General features: G+C 37.8%; 1 protein-coding gene across 6 annotated transcripts in view; it reads right to left on the bottom strand.

The window, feature by feature from the left end:
• Window positions 1-19903, bottom strand: part of LOC126469819 (syndetin) — a 137479-nt gene that overhangs the window by 106283 nt on the left and 11293 nt on the right. For all 6 annotated transcript variants that reach the window (XM_050097102.1, XM_050097105.1, XM_050097103.1 and 3 more), the window contains 4 exons: window positions 18719-18924; window positions 14593-14729; window positions 6918-7095; window positions 3982-4170 (listed from right to left, as the gene is read on the bottom strand). In XM_050097102.1, the coding sequence (XP_049953059.1) occupies window positions 3982-4170; window positions 6918-7095; window positions 14593-14729; window positions 18719-18838 (624 nt within the window). In that variant the 5' untranslated portion in view covers window positions 18839-18924. The remainder of the gene's footprint in view (window positions 1-3981; window positions 4171-6917; window positions 7096-14592; window positions 14730-18718; window positions 18925-19903) is intronic.

The raw sequence follows: 19903 nt of genomic DNA, 5'->3' as shown, positions 1-19903 counted from the left end.
GCATAACAGTGGACGAAAATGTTCATTTTTTCCAGCTTAATGGATTTGCACACACTTTCTGACAACTGGTTAATGTGCTCAGTATGGGGTGTGACCACCTCTGGCAGCAATACAGGCATGACAATGACAGGGTATGCTGTGAATGATATCATCAGTCTCATGTTGAGGCAATAACACTTATTCTTCCTGGAGAGCTGTTCACAAGTCTTGCAGAGTGGTTGGTGGATGCTTAGATGATGCAACCTGTTTCCCTGGTGCACCACAGACATGCCCTATGGGATTCAAATCGGGAGAGTGAGCAGGCCACACCATGCATTCAATATCTTCCATTTCCAAGAAAACATCAACTGCTCTTGCTCTATGAGGTCGATCATTATCGTCCATCAATATGAAGTCCGGGCCCCACCACCTCACAACAACTGCACATGAGGTCCCAAGATCTCATCAAGATACCTGACAGCAGTTAAATCTTGCATTTTCACCCATACAATTTCATGAAGAGGTGTTCATGTAATCAATATAATTCCTGCCCACAACATTGCAGACCCTACCTAATATCGGAGTCTTTCCATAATGTTATTTTATTTTTATTATTATTATTATTATTATTATTATAAAAATCCGCTATTTCTTTTTTTTTCATTTTCTCACTAAGAAAGTGTAAGTTCCAATGTAGAAGTTTTGTCAACTTTACAAGCTTGGTTGGCAGATACAAAAATCTTTTTTCCATTAACAAACTCTCTGAAAAACACTACATACGGGTGAACATCCATAACAGTTCACAGATCAGCAATACATCATTTCTTTTTACTTTACACAAACAATGAAAGTGCCAAAGTTGTTCCTGAAAACATATAAAACCTGCCACCAAAACACTGCTGCAGCTAGTGTATCAACAATTTTTACAGTTCTAAGGAGATTATAAGAAACTATACAAAAGTTAATAATGAAGAAATATAACTTTCTGCAGTTTATCATCTATTCCAGATATCCCCCCCCCCCCTCCTTTTCCCCCTCCCACTATTCCATAATCAAGAGTGGAGAAATATGGCAAGCAAATACAACTATGCAGTTGTACTGGGTGGGGCAAATAAAAGCGGCCCAGACGAATGGATATGACTGGATGTGAATGTATGCATACAACCACACACAAACAGGATGGAACGACTGCCAATATAGTGGACCAAACCTTGGGGTACATTTGCACAATCTTCTTGCCTGACAGAGTTGTTAGCAGAGGTCAGTCTGGTCGTGGCCCTAGCTGGCCATTCAGGTCACCTGATCTGTCAGTGTGTGATTATTTTGTGTGGGAAGCCCTCACATCTAAGGTGTATTACAACAACCCTCACAGTCTTCAAGAACTGAAGCAGAACATTTTGGATGAAACTGCTGCACTTACAGCAGTCCAGCTTCGATCTGGCTTCAGAAACTAGATAACCAGGGCACAAAAGTGCCAGGAGATGACTGGTGGTCACTTTCAACATCTGCTATAGTCAGGTTGTACTGTATTGCCTTTCTGCTGTTGTTTTTCTTTGTACACTGGAACTCTGTTCTCCCAGGAGACTCCTGTATTTTCTTGCGCGCGCGCGCACACACACACACACACACACACACACACACACACACACACACAGAGAGAGAGAGAGAGAGAGAGAGAGAGAGAGAGAGAATGTTATTTCAGTTATGTTCACTTCAGTTTCTCGAGATTGTAGCATAAATTTCACATACAGTCCATCACAAACAGACTGAAAATCTCGCCCATTCAATTACCTCAACTCAGTTCTTCCAAAAGTGTCCCTATTATCAACAGGATCCCAATGAAATAATTCAAAGTCACACAAGATGCTGCATTGCTTCCATTGTACGTTTCAAATGCCTTTCACAACACAGGGACATGTGCATCTGTTTATTTACAAATTCACATTGCAATGGCATTCATTTACACAGTTTAGCTAGCAGCAAACGAAACTACAAATAGAATAAAACTTTTGATTAAACTAAAATTATTTGGAGGCAAAGAATATTTTCCATGTTTTATACACTATTAAGTGATTCAATAATTGCCTGTTACATTTGTGATACTACATACTGTTTCTTTTCAATCACTCCAAATAAAAGTGGTCATATTTTCTGATAAAAAAAAACTTATGGAATATAGAAAAGCCACAAGGTATGGCAAGTTAAGTTAAACTGGAAATCTTACGGTACCTTCACACTGAAAACCAACTCCAATAAACAAAAACACACAACTGTCGTACATTTAGCAAACTTGCAACTTTAGTGAGTTTGACAAATCTACAACTTTTGTCAAGTGTTGCAAAATGTTGACAACAGTTTGAAGCTCCTGTAAACACACACACATTTGGTGTGATTTTATTTATTTATTACAGAAAAGAAAACTGATTCTGACTGAAGATACATTAGCACTTTGTGTTATAATTCTTGGTATAATGTTATAATTGTTTGTCACAAAAATTAACACAAAAAAGATGTGCATGTTCCAGACCATGAAGTTTTTGTTACAAAGACAAACTCATGTACTGGAGGAGCTCTACATTAAACGCAGGCAAGGTTTCCAAAATTTTGTCAGAATGACATGAGCACAATTCGAAGAACTCTCAGGGGATAGTAGCACAACATATTCAGTGGAAAGACACAAATTTTAGAGCTGCAGTAACACCAGCAGAACAACTTCTTGTAAACCTTCGATTTTTGGCAACAGGTGACAGTTATTCAAGTTCCATGTACTCTCATTGACTATCACTGGCCAGGATTAGTAAAGCTGTGCCATGTGTGTGCTGGGTTATTGTGAACATACTCAAGGATTTTGTAAAAGCAAGTACTGGTACTGTTATTTTACTTTTATACATTCTTAACACATTAATATGTGCACTTATCAGCACATACTACATATTCATCTCCTTCCCAGTACCCCATTATCTGAAGACAAGGAACTGAAAGTTACTGTTAAGGTCATATTAACATAGTAGCTGGCAGATACTTCAACATTTAAGTAAAAATATAAGTTGCTGGACACACTTTAAATAAATGCACCTTCACTCAGATACACTACACCTAGCCAACACTTCCCTCTGAAAGGAAGAAATCATAATATAAGACCCAAAATGAACATAGTAGATGTCCCTACCTCAAACATAAAATAAAAAGATTGTAAAATTGAAATAATTTATTCATAAAATTATTGAAGCAAAAGAATTCCACAGAGATTTCCTAACTTCAGTTTCTAACGAAAACTAGTTAGTTACTTCTGTGGACCACTCGAGAGTCGCCACCGTATAAACACAAGGGAGAAACAAAGCAGACAACATGGCTGTTGAGCCATGCATTCATACAGCGCAGTCGCTTCACCTAAAACACGGCCACCGCCTACTCAAGCACCATGTGCCAAAACTCCAGTGGCAGCAGTGCAGCAAGAGATGCAGCAATCATACCACTAGAGTTGATGGAGCCTCACGTGATTCAGTTGCATTGTTGCAGCCCAGAAGTGGAGTCATCTAGTGGGCCTTCTGGAGTACGAAGCAGGTCTCCTCTCAGTCACAACGCTGTTACTGTGATAGTGTTAACGGGATATGAACTTTGGCTACAGACCTGGATACAAGTGATTACGCCAAGTTGTGTTTCACCTCATTTTCAGAATAAATCTTCTAAGTTTTAAGTAATTCAGACTTTCCTTTTGGTAGTTTGTACCTGAGACACAAAAATGGCAATGCGCATGCACCAGTCACCCAACTCTGCCGTGGTTTTCCTCACTGACCACAAACTACAAACTTGAGACAAAACTTCCCTCAACTAGTTTTTCAAACTCACAATTTCAAACAATCGTTGGCAACAGGTGAAAACTAAGTCAAACTTTGAGATGAAAACAGATGTCAACCAAGTTTGTTGGAGTTGGTTTTCGGTGTGAAGGTACCATTACAGTCCTCCTACAAACTACATACATGTGCAGCCGAAAGTACCTACTTTTGTCAAAGCTCCATCAAGCTGCTCCTCTGCCATTTCTAAAGTATCCTGTAGCTTTCCACTGAGTGCAGCAACACAGTTAAAATGGCGGTACGTGCACGCAGCTCTTTGACATTCCAGAAGCAAGCTAATAGCTCTGGCATAATTCGCTTCATTCAGCAACTCCTGCAGGCGCTCTTCAGTGCACAGCTGAAATAAATTATTTCATAAAAATGAAATCTGAAACAGAATGAATCAATGTTTAAGAATAAAGCAATGTCACATTCAGCCAAAGGAGGCTCAAAACATCTACCACATACAGTGATACAAGCCAATGTGAGTGCACAAAGTAGGTGGGCACAAAAATGATTTCAAATCACAGCAGTTAACAGCTCTGGTCCAACTTGGAAGTACTGAAAACTAGCAAAACCCGTAGATGGATCAGGAACTGAAAAAGTGGGATGGGAAGATAAAATAAATATTAATATGGGAAAAAATCCCAATACTGTGTTAAATATCCTACATGACAATACTTCTCCATAGAAAACAAATGTGCTGGTCATCCAGAAAGTCAGTTCCCAACAGTGCCGAGAGATGGCAGGTTGTGCAGCACAAATCGTGGTGCCAAACTGCCGCCTCGGAGTCATGATGGCACGGATAAATTCTGGGACAGCATCAGACACGTGATGAAACATGGACTTTTCAATCCTCAGTAGTTTCACTTCCTTCAATTCTTTCTTGTAACACACAAAGGGACCTCTGGCTCCAAAATTTATGACTGCTTAGTATGTATTATCTATTTTATGATGGCATCAATCCAAGGGATATCTTAAAATAATTGGCTGAGAAGATGTACATCAAGACTACTAAAGTAAAATTACAACAATAGTATCTATTCTAAAAAAGTTAGGTTGGTAATAATATCTATCTGTACAGAAAACATGGATGTGGTGGGGATGGAGCCTACAGATGATTGTAAGTACCCATCTGAAATGCAGTCTCAGTACTGACTGTGGAATGTGATAGCTTTTGTTGATTTTTTTGTAATGATTTCACCAAAGATATTCCTGAAATGAAATTCTAGATTCCATGTGAGTCACTTCTGAATGACAGTTTTTCAAAAAATTATGCAGCGAATAAATTATGATTCAACAAGTTTCTCCTAGGTTGCATTAAAGTCTTCTGGAACTGCAAGGAATAAACACACATTTCAGCATTTTAAAGGCTTTTGGGTAGTTCAACAGCACAAAAGTTTGTGGATTTTAAAAATGTGTATTTACATAACGAAGAACTTGGGCAGCAGTATTTTTGACTTAACAGCCGAGGAGTAGCCCAAATGTAGTCCCTATTACTGGAAAGTAATAATCAATAACACAGTAATACAATAAATAATGCATTCTGTGCAGCTATCAGCATGAACTTAACCCCATACTTGACAGTGCATTGGTCATCACATGGCAAATCAAAGAGCAGCAATTTGACATGGAATGAATTTTACACGTCCTTGTTGAATAGATGAAGGTACATGAATTCATTATCTATACATAAGTCACAAAATTCCTGAAGATTTTAATGAGCTTATTTATGAATTATGTGACGTCACTCAATGACACATTTAGATGTGTTTCAAAGGACTGATAATCACGCTTTGGAATTCACGAATTTGTCCAGAAATTTATCAGAGTACTCCTGATATTTTTGAATCATGAGTGTAGTCACATTCTAGAGAAAATTATCTTACTCAGTAGTACTATTTTCAGCAAGGAACATGTCAGCTATTAAAGAATGCAACCAGTCACATATAACACTGACAAAGTAAAAAGTTTCCATTGTGCTTTCTTTACCAGCCACCCATCAAGTGAAGCATAATATTCCTCTCACATCATCTTGTTTACATATTAAATTGCGTATGTGAAGAACTGAAGCTTGTACTGTTCAGAAAGATGGTATTTTCAGTAATTATGATCAATATGATGAGATGCACAATTCATTTGACCGGTAACATGTTCCCAGTTTTCCATGATCTAATCGCAATGTTGCTAGGTCCACTGCAATCATAAACGTCTGTCACTGGATAATTATCGATATGCATACAGACTGTTGGCTGCCGCACTTCATTTGCAACAATTTACAATTAGCACTATACTCTGTAACACTCATACATTCCTCATAATTATATTATGCTGTCAGCTGCTACATGTATTTTAGTCTGCTGTTTTACAAAATGGGCAAATACCCAACACATTATCAGCTTCTAGACATTTCACCATTATTCAACAGCTTCCAACACTTACAAGCAATGGCCACACCTGGCTTACCACTGGGCCATGTCGTTTTCAATACACTCAGCATTCAGCACCTCACCATGTGGAGACCATTAGAGTGAGAATAGCTGTTGAACATACTGAATAAGATGGATCTACAAAGAATGAGCAATCATCAATTGAAGTTACCAAGTACAACAATTTGTTACTGAACAATCATACGGTGACAATAATTGGAAGTAAGGAAGATAAGTGTTTCACATAACATCATCACCAAGATCATCAGACATGGTGCACAAGCTTGGACCAGATAAAGGTGGGGGAAGTAAATTAATGTGGTTTTCTTTTTAAAGGGCAATCTGAGTATTTGTATACTAATGTACAGAAAGTTCCAGTCGAGAATTACTAAGTATTTAGGAATAAAGCAGATGACACACGAAAGGCAGAAGTGCTGTGCCGTCATTTGGTACACAAACAGAAGGTACAGAGCTTTGCAAACTTTTGGAATGCATTTCCTTTTTCAAACTTGTAGGGAAGACATGGATGCACACACACACACACACACACACACACACACACACACCTGTCTTCCTACACTGTCAAGTCAACTGAACACAAGTTGGTTTCCCCGAAATGGTAAGAACACCAGCAGAATAAATAAATAAATCAATCAAGATTTTGCACAAAACATACCAATGTTTTTATGGTATTTAATGAATGTAGCAAGCCTCGAAGCGTCTGTTTCTTGCGATAATTAGCAAGAATTCCCAAACTTGTAGTTGTGAACTGTGATTTAGCTCCACTCAAGCTTGTCCTCCCTTCCCGGCAGAGCCTTAGTGCTGCTTGTAACTGCTGCTGAATTTCCAGTATTCTGAGAACAAAAAATATATATACATATATCAGTATCATATTTACTATCAATATACTTTACTCCTTCTCTTCTATTATTATTATTATTATTATTATCATTATCTGGGCCTCCAGGATATGTTGTTCACTCTCCTACACAGGAGCACCGAAGATATTACTCACATCAAATGGGAATCCCTGGGGAGGAGACAACATTCCTTTCACAAAACACTAGTGAGAAAATTTAGAGGTCTGGCACTTGAAGCTGACTATATTTACTGCTATGTTATTAATGGAAAAATTAAACTAAATGTATACACATGTCTAAAGTGAGTGCATACTGGGTGTCCTGCAAGACCCACCACAACTACAACTACAACTACCACCACCACCACCACCACCACCACCACCACGGGATTATAACCATGTAGACTTTAATAAGAGACCCCTTTTTGAAAATAATGTCACTAATGATAAGGAATTCCTTGTCCAAATAGCTATATGTAACCAGTGTGCAACCCACCACCACACAAGCAACTCTGGGCATTTCAAATAAAACATTTACTATTGATGCATTCCACGCACAATTTTAAGAACACTTCTGCTCCGTTTGAGGAATTCTGACACACACTGATATCAAGCCTTTGATGGCTCCACCTTTCCGGCCTCACTCTAAAAGTGAGCCAGAGCACTTGGTTCATATTCTTAAATATCAAATTATGATGCCTAACAGTGAATGTGATGAAATAGGTGCATACACACCATTTTGTTGAACATCTATAAGATGATGTAGAACAATGAAGTTCTTTTAACATGAACGACTTTCTTGTCTCAAGTGATTACTCGTGGTAAGACTACTGCAGTACCACTGATGTTTTGTTCCAGTACTGAGTCTCATCTTTGATGATTGTTCATGGTTCGTTTACGCACCAGAGCCAACACTGTGTGTTGTCAGAGCTGCTCACTGTACAGTTCTGCACTGGAATGGTGAAAGTGACATTACACAAGGGACCATTCGTTTTACAAAAAAATCAAAATATAGCACCCGACTGCAGGAACAAGGATGATAATATTTTACTAATGACAAAAGTAAAAGTCAAAGTGGATGGTAGTTAGTTTCATGTTCCATGGATAATTTTGTACAATAAATCATAATGATGGGGAATGAGTCATTTTACATTCACATCACAAATTAACTTGTAACTATGGCTACATGCTGAACATTTATAAAGCTATTTTTTAATACACATGTTTGTTAGTAATTCCTACCTGACACCTTTAGCACATTACAATAATAGAAATTCTTCTATGGAACAGAAGTAGTTGAAACTTCCCGGCAGATTAAAACTGTGTGCCGGATCGAGACATGAACTCAGGCCCTTCGACTTTTGCAGCCAAGCATTCTACCGACTGAGCTACCCAAGCACAACTCATAGCTTTACTCCCACCAATACCTGATCTACTATCTTCTGAACTTTGGTCCAGCGCTCAGTTTCAATCTGCCAGTAAGTTTCATATCAGCACACACTCCGCAGCAGACAGAAAATTTCCAGAATGAAACATCCCCCAGGCTGTGGCTCATCCATGTCTCTGCAACATCCTTTCTCCCGAGAGTGCTAATCTTGCAAGTTTCCCCAGGGGAGCTTCTGTGAAGTTTGGAATGTAGGAGACGAGATATTGGCAGACTTGCCCATGAATGGCATAGGTCCTGAGTTCGAGTCTCGGTCCAGCACACAGTTTTAACCTGTCAGGAAGTTTCACATCAGTGCACATCTGCTGCTGAGTGAAGATTTCTTTATGAAAGTAATTTTCAAGAAGGATCTTTTTCAGTTTGTTTTCGAATTTTATTTTCTTGTCTGACAGGCATTTTATATCACTGGGTGAGTGATCAAAAATTTTTGTTGCAGCACTATGCACCCACTTTTGTGCTAAAGACAACCTTAATGTGGAGTAATGAAAGTCATTTTTCAATCTGGTAATCTAATTATGTACATCATTGTCCCTTTTGAACTGTAGCGGATTATTTACAACAAACTTCATGAGGGAATAAATATACTGTGAAGAATGCTCCACTCCTTAAACAGATTTCCGTAATATCATCATAAGTGAAAAACACACATTATTCTTTCAGGACATTTTTGAGCAATGAAGACTTTCTTTCTTAAAGCTGAGTTACCCCAGAACATTATTTCAAATGGCATTATTGAATGAAAATTTGCAAAATATGGCAGTTTATTGATTTGTCTCTCTCCAAGATTTGCAATGATTCTAAAAAGGGGAACTCCCCATCGCACTCCCCTCAGATTTAGTGGTAAGATGGCCCAGTGAACAGCCTGTCAAAAAATTAACACACATCAAGCATGAAAACAGGAAGGAGGTGTACAGAACTATTTTTAAAAAAGCAAAATAGAAACCATGAACACTCCAAGAACAAGAAGTGCCATAGAGAGCAACATGAAACAGCAACCATGTTGTGGGTAAGTGGTCAAGGTGTTGGACTGCCAAGCTGTCAAACAGTGAACTCCCTCATGCCATTTATTTATTCACATCATTATGAACTGTCCATCCCGTCATTGAAATATTTGTTCTCTTTCTGTGGCCCTGGCAGTTGTCATACTATACTGTACATTGGTTACAAACTACGAGTCGTATGGAAAGAATATGTTGCCGTCGCAAGTAAATGTAATGAACGGAGAGAGCAGGTGAGACACCACATAGATGTCTCACAGAAATGGAAAAAAAAAGTGTGAACTACATTACCTCAAAGGAATTCAAGGGTCAAGACTTCCAAAACGGAACCCAACTTAAAAAATGTTAAAATCATATGTTTCAACAGAGCACAGAGAAACTGTGTGATTGTGAAACTACTGCATTCATTTGTTGCAGCTTTTGTGACAAACTATTACATTTTCATCATTTCCTGGTGAATGATCACATTTATTATCAGACAAACACCTATATCGGGCAGGCAAGGAAGCATATCTCACTCACTTACCAGTGGTACAAATTAAGTGTGTCAATAAGAGATTCCTATCATGACACATGCACTGTCACTAATGCAGTGTGACACACCAGATGTGTTTTCTGGTGGAGGATTTGGTTGACTCATCGCCTTGTCATGAAACGTTTGCAGCTCCCATTCGATAGCCACTTCCTTTCAGCTGCTAATACAGACATTACACCACGACACAGACACATTTGAATAAAGAACAGCGCAAGTCTCCCAATGTGGCATCGACTAAAATAAGACTTGCACTTTGCGGCCAAACTTCCCTGGATGGGGACTCCCAGCCAACGATGCCATATGCTCATTTCTATTTCCATTGCACTTCTTGTTCTTGAATCGTTCATTGTTTCCATTTTGCTTTTTTTTTTTTCACAGTCCAGTACACTTTCTTCTGTTTTCATGCTTGATGCGTGTTCAGTTTTTGACGGGCTGTCCACTGGGCCCTCTTACTACTAAATCTGAAGGGGATGCAATGGGAAGTTTGCCTTGTAAGTACAAATATGGATGAAGTAAGTTTTTTTAGGTGTTCCAAAATGTGCTTTTTTCAGTTTAAATTCTCATCAATATGCACACTTAAAATTTTGACATTTCCACCCTAGTTAATATTTCCGCACCCTGTGTTACACTTATTAGTTTAAGTCATCTAGATGCGCAGAACTGATATATGTTCTCTCTTTCTGAAACTGAGGGTAAGAACCATTCACAGAAAATCAGTCAGTTATACTTTTGAGAACAATGCTTACCATTTCTTCTGTTTTGTGTGTATGCTTGAATTGATTAAAATACTAGTGTCCTCTGCAAAAGGAACTAATTCTGCTTGTTGTATATTAGACGGAAGATCATTTGCATATATGATGAACAATAGTGGACCTGAGATTGAGCCTTGGGAAACCCCATACACGATTCTCCTCAGTCAGAGTAATGTACGCAGACTACAGTGGTTGAATTACTATAAATAAATAAATTTAATGCTTGTAAAATTTGGTGAGTGAACATGTACATGGCATTCTCAGTACAGCAATTTGTATGAAACCCAAGCTGTGATTTGCTGAGGATATTATTGTCGCTAAGGTGAGATACTTCCCACAAAAGTTTTGAAAAATTGTGTCAGCAGTGAAACAGGTCAGTAGTTATTGACATATCTCCTGTCACTTTTCTTAAATATGGGTTTGACAATGGCATATTTCAGTCTCTCTGGAAAATTTGGAAAAAATGCCTTGAGTTAGTGATGAATCACATATTTCAGATAAGATTGGGCTTATTATATGGGAACAAGTTTTTAATACTTTATTGGAAACACCATCAAAACTACATGAGCTTTTATTTGTGAGAGAATGTGTATAGTAAATTGTCCACACTACTGAGAACTGAAAGAACAGGAACAGTGACACCTAAACATTTCAGAACATCTAAATTTATTTGCCTGACACAAATATATGAGGGAATATTGGAAAGTAATGCACAATAATTTTATTACCACAAATTTTACTATGTAGCAAAGCAAAGAAAATCACAAATGAACTTACATCTTTTACCTAATTTTCCACATAGTCACCAACATTCTTAACAAATTTCTCCCATCGTGGTACCAGTTTCAATAAGCCGTGTTCATAAAAGTCCATTTGGGCAGAGTATAGCCATCTGTCGAGTGCTAATTTCACTTCCTCATCTGTCGTAAAGCATTGGACGGCCAGATTTCTTCATGGGACCAAACAGATGGCAGTCCAATGGCGCAAGGTCCGCACTGTACAGTGAATGCTGGAGCACCTCCCACCCTAATTTGGCAATTTTTTCGTGAACAGGAGCAGCAACATGGGGGCGAGCATTGTCCTGAAGAAATCTGACACTGCAGCATAAATGTTGTGGTCTTTGTCGCGAAGGGCAAGACGCAACTTGACCAAAATTTTAATGTAGGCTACAGCGTTCACAGTGGTCCCATGTGCAGCAAACTCCACCAACAACACACCATGTATTTCCCAGAACAATGTCACAAGCACTTTCCTAACAGATTTAGTCACTTTGAAGCTTTTTCATAGTGGGGCACCAGCCACTCTATATTGGCCCAGCATGGTTTCGGACACATAGTTGTATATTCACCAGTTATGATTCCTTTCAGAAAGTCATGCCTTTCTGAGGCATAACACACTAAGTGATTCAAGAGTGTCATCATTCACTGGCCCTTATGGTTGTTTGTCAGGTTCTCAGGCACCACTATCTTTATGGAATTTCAACATGTTGTGAACAGTATCATACACTGCACTATAGGAAATGTTGAAATGCTGTGATAAGGTTCACAGTTGTACACACTGGTCATTCAAAATTGCTCCGACATTTTGCAGGGTGCAGCTTTTACCAGCCACCTGGAGTCCCATACATGCCACGCATGTCCCTGTGAATTTCACTCAGTTTAAGCCCTTTGGCCCACAAATATCAAAATACTCTTCATTGGTCTTCACAAGCAGACAACAGTAACATGCACACCATGTTTCTTTCATAGTTCCGGCTTCTCTCACAAGAGCTGCACATGAAAACAAAATATCCTCTGTAGTGCAAACTTCAAGCTACATCATCTTGAAATTTCAACATTCCAGCTGCAATACTTGGTGAGAAAAAAATTATTGTGCATTACTTTCTGACCTCCTCTCACATTTACCAAATGCATAAAACAATATTCAGAACATAGAAAATAGCACCTTTGGATTTCATTTTCTTTTTAAGTGTTAATTAACATCAACAATTATTTTCCTCATTAAACATACTTGATTTTCTCATGGTTGAAACAGTTTTCATTATAAACATTAATAGATTTACGTTCTTATTTATCCATCATGTAGACTTTTTCTTTGATCCTGTATAGTAAGACTTCAGTAACTTTTTTCATTCAGATATTTCATCTCTCTTGTGAGACAACACTAGCAGGAAATATACCAGGCCATTGAGTAACCTTTGCAATGTGTCACAAAACAAAGCGAGCAACAAAATAAAGATTATGAAGACACAAAGTCCATTAGTACGACAAAAGTGAGTCCAGTGAGAATTGATTAACTTCCTAATTAGCAGACAAAGTAACATTACTGTTTCTGTGCATGCACAGTCCGCAGCATACTTAAAATTTTCAAACTCCACATTAGGTGCAGTCAACTGATCACTAATGTCACTGATCCATTAGTGACATGGTTGGCAGCTGATTTACATGCAAGCACATGAAGCACACCCACAACAAGTATTCAATTTTGGCCAGAAAGTTGCTCATGTAAAATGGGCTTAAGAGGAGTCTTACCAAAATCCTTCATGAACATAAGCCTTTTATACTTCTGCACCTGCTTTGCTGAACACTGTTTTTTGCTTTATGGGCACAGTCAACCTAATACAGCTCCTGTACTCCCGTCTGCCTCTAGATATTTGAATGATGACCTGGATGGACATCACCTATGGATAGGTAGTGAAAACCTGCTTATCCATGAAGGTTTGAAATGCAGCAGCAAGATCCCACCACAGCCTATAACCCACAGCCCATCACTGCTGCTACAATTGGCATAATCTCACACAGTTGGCCACCTCAGCCAGCCATTCCCTGGTGCTTGATATGACACTGCTTTTCAGTCTACCACCACCACATGCCCCCCCCCCCCCCCCCCCAACACCAACACCACCACAAAGGACATCTTCACTGTGCCTGAGCAACTGCCAACGAGACCTTGAGTAGCATACAAAATCTACTCCAGTTACCTCCACTTCACCTGTCAACAATCTGTCCAAGGTCTGATCATCAAAGATTCATCTGCTAACACTGAAGTTGGAAATGCCGTAGCCTCTAGATGTAGCCATACACTGGGAAGAACTTGCATTTCCTTTGGCATCATATACAACTGGAAAAACTCCTTTTGTGGAGGAAGTGACACATTCAATTATATGAACCTGATGGAGATTTTCCTCAAGTGGAAAAAACTGCAAACAAATGCTCTTTTATCACTGAATCCTATGATAAACACTTGTTAACTATTGAATAAGAAGAGGTGTCCCTGGAAATGGTATCACCAGGATTATTTCAACACACACCAGAAACCTGAAATGTTCAGCAGAATTGCCTTGAATACATTTTAGTAAATCCAGATGGAAACCGTATGTAGGCTGTGCAATCTATGCATCATGAAAACAGCTCACATAGAAGTCAACAAAAAGGTATTAGTCTGAAATTTTGGGATTTCAGTGTAGGTGGTCCACACTACCAAAAAGGGGTGTGCAAGAAAAATAACATAAGGAAACTCGTACTGATGTAATACAACATTAAAAACTACAATAAAGCCAAAATACTACAAATTATAGCGATTTTAAGTATATTATTGATTTTATTCCCCTCTTCCTTCTATATCATTAATGAAAAATTCTAAAAAGAACTGTATGATTTTTTATTTGCCAAAGAGCATATTTATTAGAATTACATATTTATTAACAATAAAGAAATGCCCCATATGATACAGACATAAATTATAAAACAAAAATCAATACTACCTCGCAACTTCATCATGACGCTGAGATTGCTTTTGCAAAATTAACTGCAAAACTCTTTTAGATACCACCATATGCTGCTGTCTTAAGTTTTCCCGTCGGGCCTGAATACTATGTATGTCGAGGACATCAGGAAGTTTCTGGGGAAAAAAATTGAGCAACATAAAAAATAATACTGATAACATATGAAGTAATAGTTCTTCCTTACTAACGACAAATAGCCACATAAACACACAAGAGAAACCAATGATAAAAGGCACGAAAGAATGTAACTTCTCAAAATCCAGTCTACAAATGTCACTTTACAGCCACTCTTAACATCTCACTCATCTATCAGAACCTGTGCTTGCAAATATGGCATAGACTATCTATCTATGCTCATCACAGGAGAGCAGTCACAACAAGATGGTCCATGTCAGTTTCAATATATGTAGCAGAGTGCATTAAAACTGCTACATGTTCTGGAAATAAGAACATAGACCAAATTCAGTCAAGTATGCTCATATGCTGCACTTATAACCAATATGATATGCATACACGACTGAGGGAGTTGTGTAGTGGCGTATTTACATTCTTATAATACAATTTCTTCAAAGAAGAATGGATTAAAATTAAAAACAGACTAGGCAATGTGTGGTTGTGTGTGTGTGTGTGTGTGTGTGTGTGTGTGTGTGTGTGTGTGTGTGTGTAAAAGACAATAGCTAACTTCTTAAGTGAGATACAACAGATGCTGCTGTTACATATCACAATTGTCGTAACTCAGTGCAACTGTGTAGATCTGAAAATTTGTCGTCACTCAATCCCATAAATAAAAGTTTCATATACTTGCTGAAGTGAGAAAAATGCAAAGCACATTGCCTCTGATAATGCAAATATTTTTAGAGGCTATTCATGAACACAGAGAATAAACCTGTAAACCCATAATAGTTTTAGCATGCAGTTTCCTTAGAGCCGACAGTGTTGTTTCAATATACATTTTAGCTTTTGTACTGTCTCTGATCTTCAAAGTTACAGGCAACTCAGATAATCGCCAACTATTATGGGATGTGACAACCTTATTTAGTGCTCCATCTCTCTTCCATAGACAGTTGTATATAACATTGTATTCTGATGACAGCATCAATCTGCAAATCACCTGTGGCATCTATTGACCTCATACAGCACAGAAGGGCACTAAACAGCTGCAGGAAATGGACCAAGTGCAGATTATTCTAGTCAGCACTTTGCATATTAACAGAAGAGGAAAGTGCATTACTGTTGAAACTTCTCTTCAAAACAAATATTTAATTGCAGAGTACCTGTAATATTGGCTCCATTTCACTAGATATTCATTTGGTCTCTGATAGAAGAGAATACTAATGTAAATAGCTTCTTTCAGGGACATTGAATCTACAGATCACAAAATATATTGTGTATCAGTTTGACATGTTGCATGTCTACAAATATGGGAAATGTACACACCCCTGTCTCAATCTAGCGTTGGATATAGTCTACAGGAGCTGTAACACTTTGCTGTAGTTGTGATAGTACCCTCAATGTCTGTCAGTCTCTCCATATCATGGAGCATGTAATATTACCCAGTGTACTGACAGAGTATTCATTACTTGTGACCCAATTTCAGCAAAATCTTTCAGTATCTAGATCACATAATGGATGATGCCACGTTTTCTGATGTGGTACAAACTAGACTATATTATTTAATTGGATAGATAAAAAATCTACTCACCAAGCAGTGGCACAACACACACATAAGGGACTATTGGAATTGGCAAGCTTTCGGAGCCAGTAGCTCCTTCTTCAGGCAGAAGGGTTGAAGGGGAAGGAAGAGGGATGAGGGAAAAGGACTGGAGAGGTCTAGGAAAAGGGGTAGATTTTGGGAAAGTCACCCAGACCCACAGGTCAGGGGAGACTTACTGTACAGGATGAGAATCAAAGACTATACTGGGCTGTACTGAACTTGGTTGCAAAAGTGTCCCAATAAAGCTCATACAAACTGCCAAGCAGAGGTGACAAAAGTCACAAGTCTGTCCTGTAATTCAGAGTAGTCTTAGAAGATTGTGTAGCCTGCAGCTGATTAAATAGCTTTTTTCCCCTTTTTTCCACTACCCTCATGATCTCAAACAATAGACTGTACAACATATATTACACTGGTAAAATTATATAATAGGATAGATAAAAAATCTACTCACCAAGTGGCGGCAGAACAACACATAAAAGAGTGTGTTGTTCTGCCGCCGCTTGGTGAGTAGGCTTTTTATCTACCCTATTGAATAATTTCGTCAATAATTGGTTGTTTTCGTTGTTATATATTATACTGGGTTTTTCTGGAGTAAATACGTCCCCACACTACAAACAAGTACTTCTAAGAGCTAATATTTCCACAACGGAAACAAATGTAGCTGTTTCAATCAAACTGTGTACGAGTTACAAGCTATAATTTTTTCTTCCACAATGTAATTTTCAATGCATTTCCATTTTTTCTGCATTATGAACATAACAAATTGGAGGGATGCAAATTTTTGCATTGTGCAGCTGACTTTGTACTAGTATGGATTACATACATTTTTGTTGCAACTGTACTCATTGGTTGAGCATAGATTATTCAAGTTCAGGAATTTATCAAAATGCATGTGTTACATGTTGTGCTGTAAATTAAATTTTATGATTACATCGTGTATTTTCATATCAGTGTGAAACAATTTTTTTTATATCCTTAACTCCACTGTAGAGATCTGACTTGTTTTTAGCATTTTGTGTCTCCATTTAAAGGTTGTATGTATTACATTCATCTCTATCTAAGGCCTAATTCAATTGTTTGTGAGCTGTCTAGTGTTCTCTTTGTCTTCCTTTATGAATTTTGATAACTCTTCTATTTTAGTACAACTCTGTTTTCAGCCACAGATCAATCTATTTTATTAAAGCCTGACTGCTTACTTTCATTCTATTATGTCATATGGGATCATATTCTGGACTAACTCGTCAAACCAAGCAAAAGTTTTCATAGTGTGTAATAAGACTCATTTTTGGTGTAAATTCATGTAGAAACCTGTTTGAGGAACTAGGTATTCTAACAACTGCTGCTCAGTATATTTATTCCTTAATGAAATATGTTGCAAATAATGTGTGTCTATCTCCAAACATAGTTCAAGACTAGGAATAAGAACAACCCACACAAAGAACTAAAATCACTTGCCTTGGTCCAAAAAGAGGTCCAGCATTCAAAAACATATATATTTTCAATAAATTGCCAAAAACTACTAAAAACTTGCTTTCAGATAAAGCACAGTTTAAACAGAGTCTGGAAGACTTTTTGATAGGCAACTCCTCCTACTCTATAGATGAATATCTTAACATGGACTCTTAGACCAATTTCAGTAAAAACATCTGTCAGGTTTCAGTTTTGACAGAACTTGGTCACAATAGTCAAGATTAGATATTTTGTGTAAGATAAATTTATTAAAAGTGCACAACTACATTTCATTCTGACAGTGTATTAATTAGCAGTTCCAGTTTACTGTAATGTATTCACATATTTTTGACAATCACCTGACAAATGATCAGGGAAGTGAGAATTGTATGCAAATGTTCTAAATTTTTTATGTTATTCCTCTCACATGTTCCACATCCTATGAGAATCATCTCATTTTTGGGTCTATGGAACGAAAATTGAATCTGATCCAATCTATATCACTGTTCATATCCATTGCGACTATCTACACAATATACCTGAATTTTTCTTATAACTTATTGGCACTCCTTGTTTTCAGACTTGAATTTTCAGCAAGATTTGTCATTAAATAGATGGAAGAATTAAAAAAATATCATAAATGAATTTGGCTTTCCAATGGAAAAGTGAACCAATATCTGTTTGGCTTCATTTTTCCACTTTATTCACAAATACTATGTGACATCTTAAAAATTATGATGGCTTTACAAAAAATCATGAATATTACAGAATAGCAAGAGGAATTCCTATTTTGTAGCAAGCATATCCATGAATAACTGCAACACCACACGGTGATTAATATTACAGAAATAAGTCTGAATTTAAACAAAAAGAAAGAGGATTCTGCAAGAAAAGTTTGATATTTTGATGCTTCAAGCAGAAATTTCATATTTCATTACTCACTTTTAGTTCGTGAATACAAGGATCAAATGTAATACTGTCAAAGTAGTTGCTGTCTATCTCTTCAAGAACATCTTCAATTGTTTTCTGTACCGCAGCCGAAGGGCTTTTCTCTGGTTCCATTGTATGAAACCTGGATACAACAACCCTGGAAGCTGAATTTTCTATGTTCCAATCATAATAACTGCTACGCAATTTGAAATTTGCTCCTGCAAGATATACACAGAACATTCATTAGATGTGTGAACAGATATTAACTTTTTACAAATATTTACTAGCATACACAAAGAATGATTTGAGACAAAAGTTTTCAAAACTAAGGGTATTTTAATCTAGGGAAATGTACGAGGAGGAACCAGAATTTCAGAGAAATCACAGGAGGACTGAGCAGGGCCAGCTGCATAAAGATGAGAGGAATCTAATACGTTAGACATGGTAAATGTGAGATATGACAAATTAGATGAAGGAAGGAAGGCCAGATGATAGTTTAGCATCCCCCTGCGACAATGCCTAAGCTCAGACTGGACAAGGATGGCGAATGAAATAGGATATTTAGTTTTCAGAGGAATAATACCAGCATTGATCTTAACTGATTTAAGGAAACCACAAAAAAAATTTGAATGGATAGCCAGAGATTTATATCCCACTCCTCCCAAATGCGAGATCAGTACGCTAACAACTGTGACACCTCAATCTGAGGAAAGGTGGTGAGATGACAAGAAATAATTAGAGGAAACAAATCAGAAAAAAATCAACACAAGACGCCAGGGGAAGAAAACAGGCAAATGTGGAAAAGGAAAGGGCTCTTTAAATTAGAACAAAGAGAGGAGAATATGGGGGTCAAAAGATGGTTCACAAATGTAAATCTGACAGAGTAGTACAGAAAGCCAGCAATAAAATGAATGAACACAATTCATCAACATTAGGAGATATCACCATAAGTTGAAGCCAGATAGCTAGCAGAAACCAAGCACATTGTGTAAATAATGTTCACATCTGCAGCGCACCAAAGCATTGGTGCTGAGAGGATCTTAGTTGTCATGCTGACACATAAGAGGTGATAGTGGGGAAGTGGATAAGACAGAAACTTCTGGCCAAACTAAAATTGAGTTGTGAGTTGAGCCACAAACCTACATCTCTTGGAGACAATGCTTTTACTGACTGGGCAACCCAGGTACACCTTACAAT

The sequence above is a fragment of the Schistocerca serialis genome, chromosome 3, assembly GCF_023864345.2.
Source record: "Schistocerca serialis cubense isolate TAMUIC-IGC-003099 chromosome 3, iqSchSeri2.2, whole genome shotgun sequence".
Lineage (NCBI taxonomy): Eukaryota > Metazoa > Arthropoda > Insecta > Orthoptera > Acrididae > Schistocerca > Schistocerca serialis.
The sequence above is the reverse complement of the archived record's forward strand: the minus strand, read 5'-3'. Positions and strand labels throughout refer to the sequence as shown.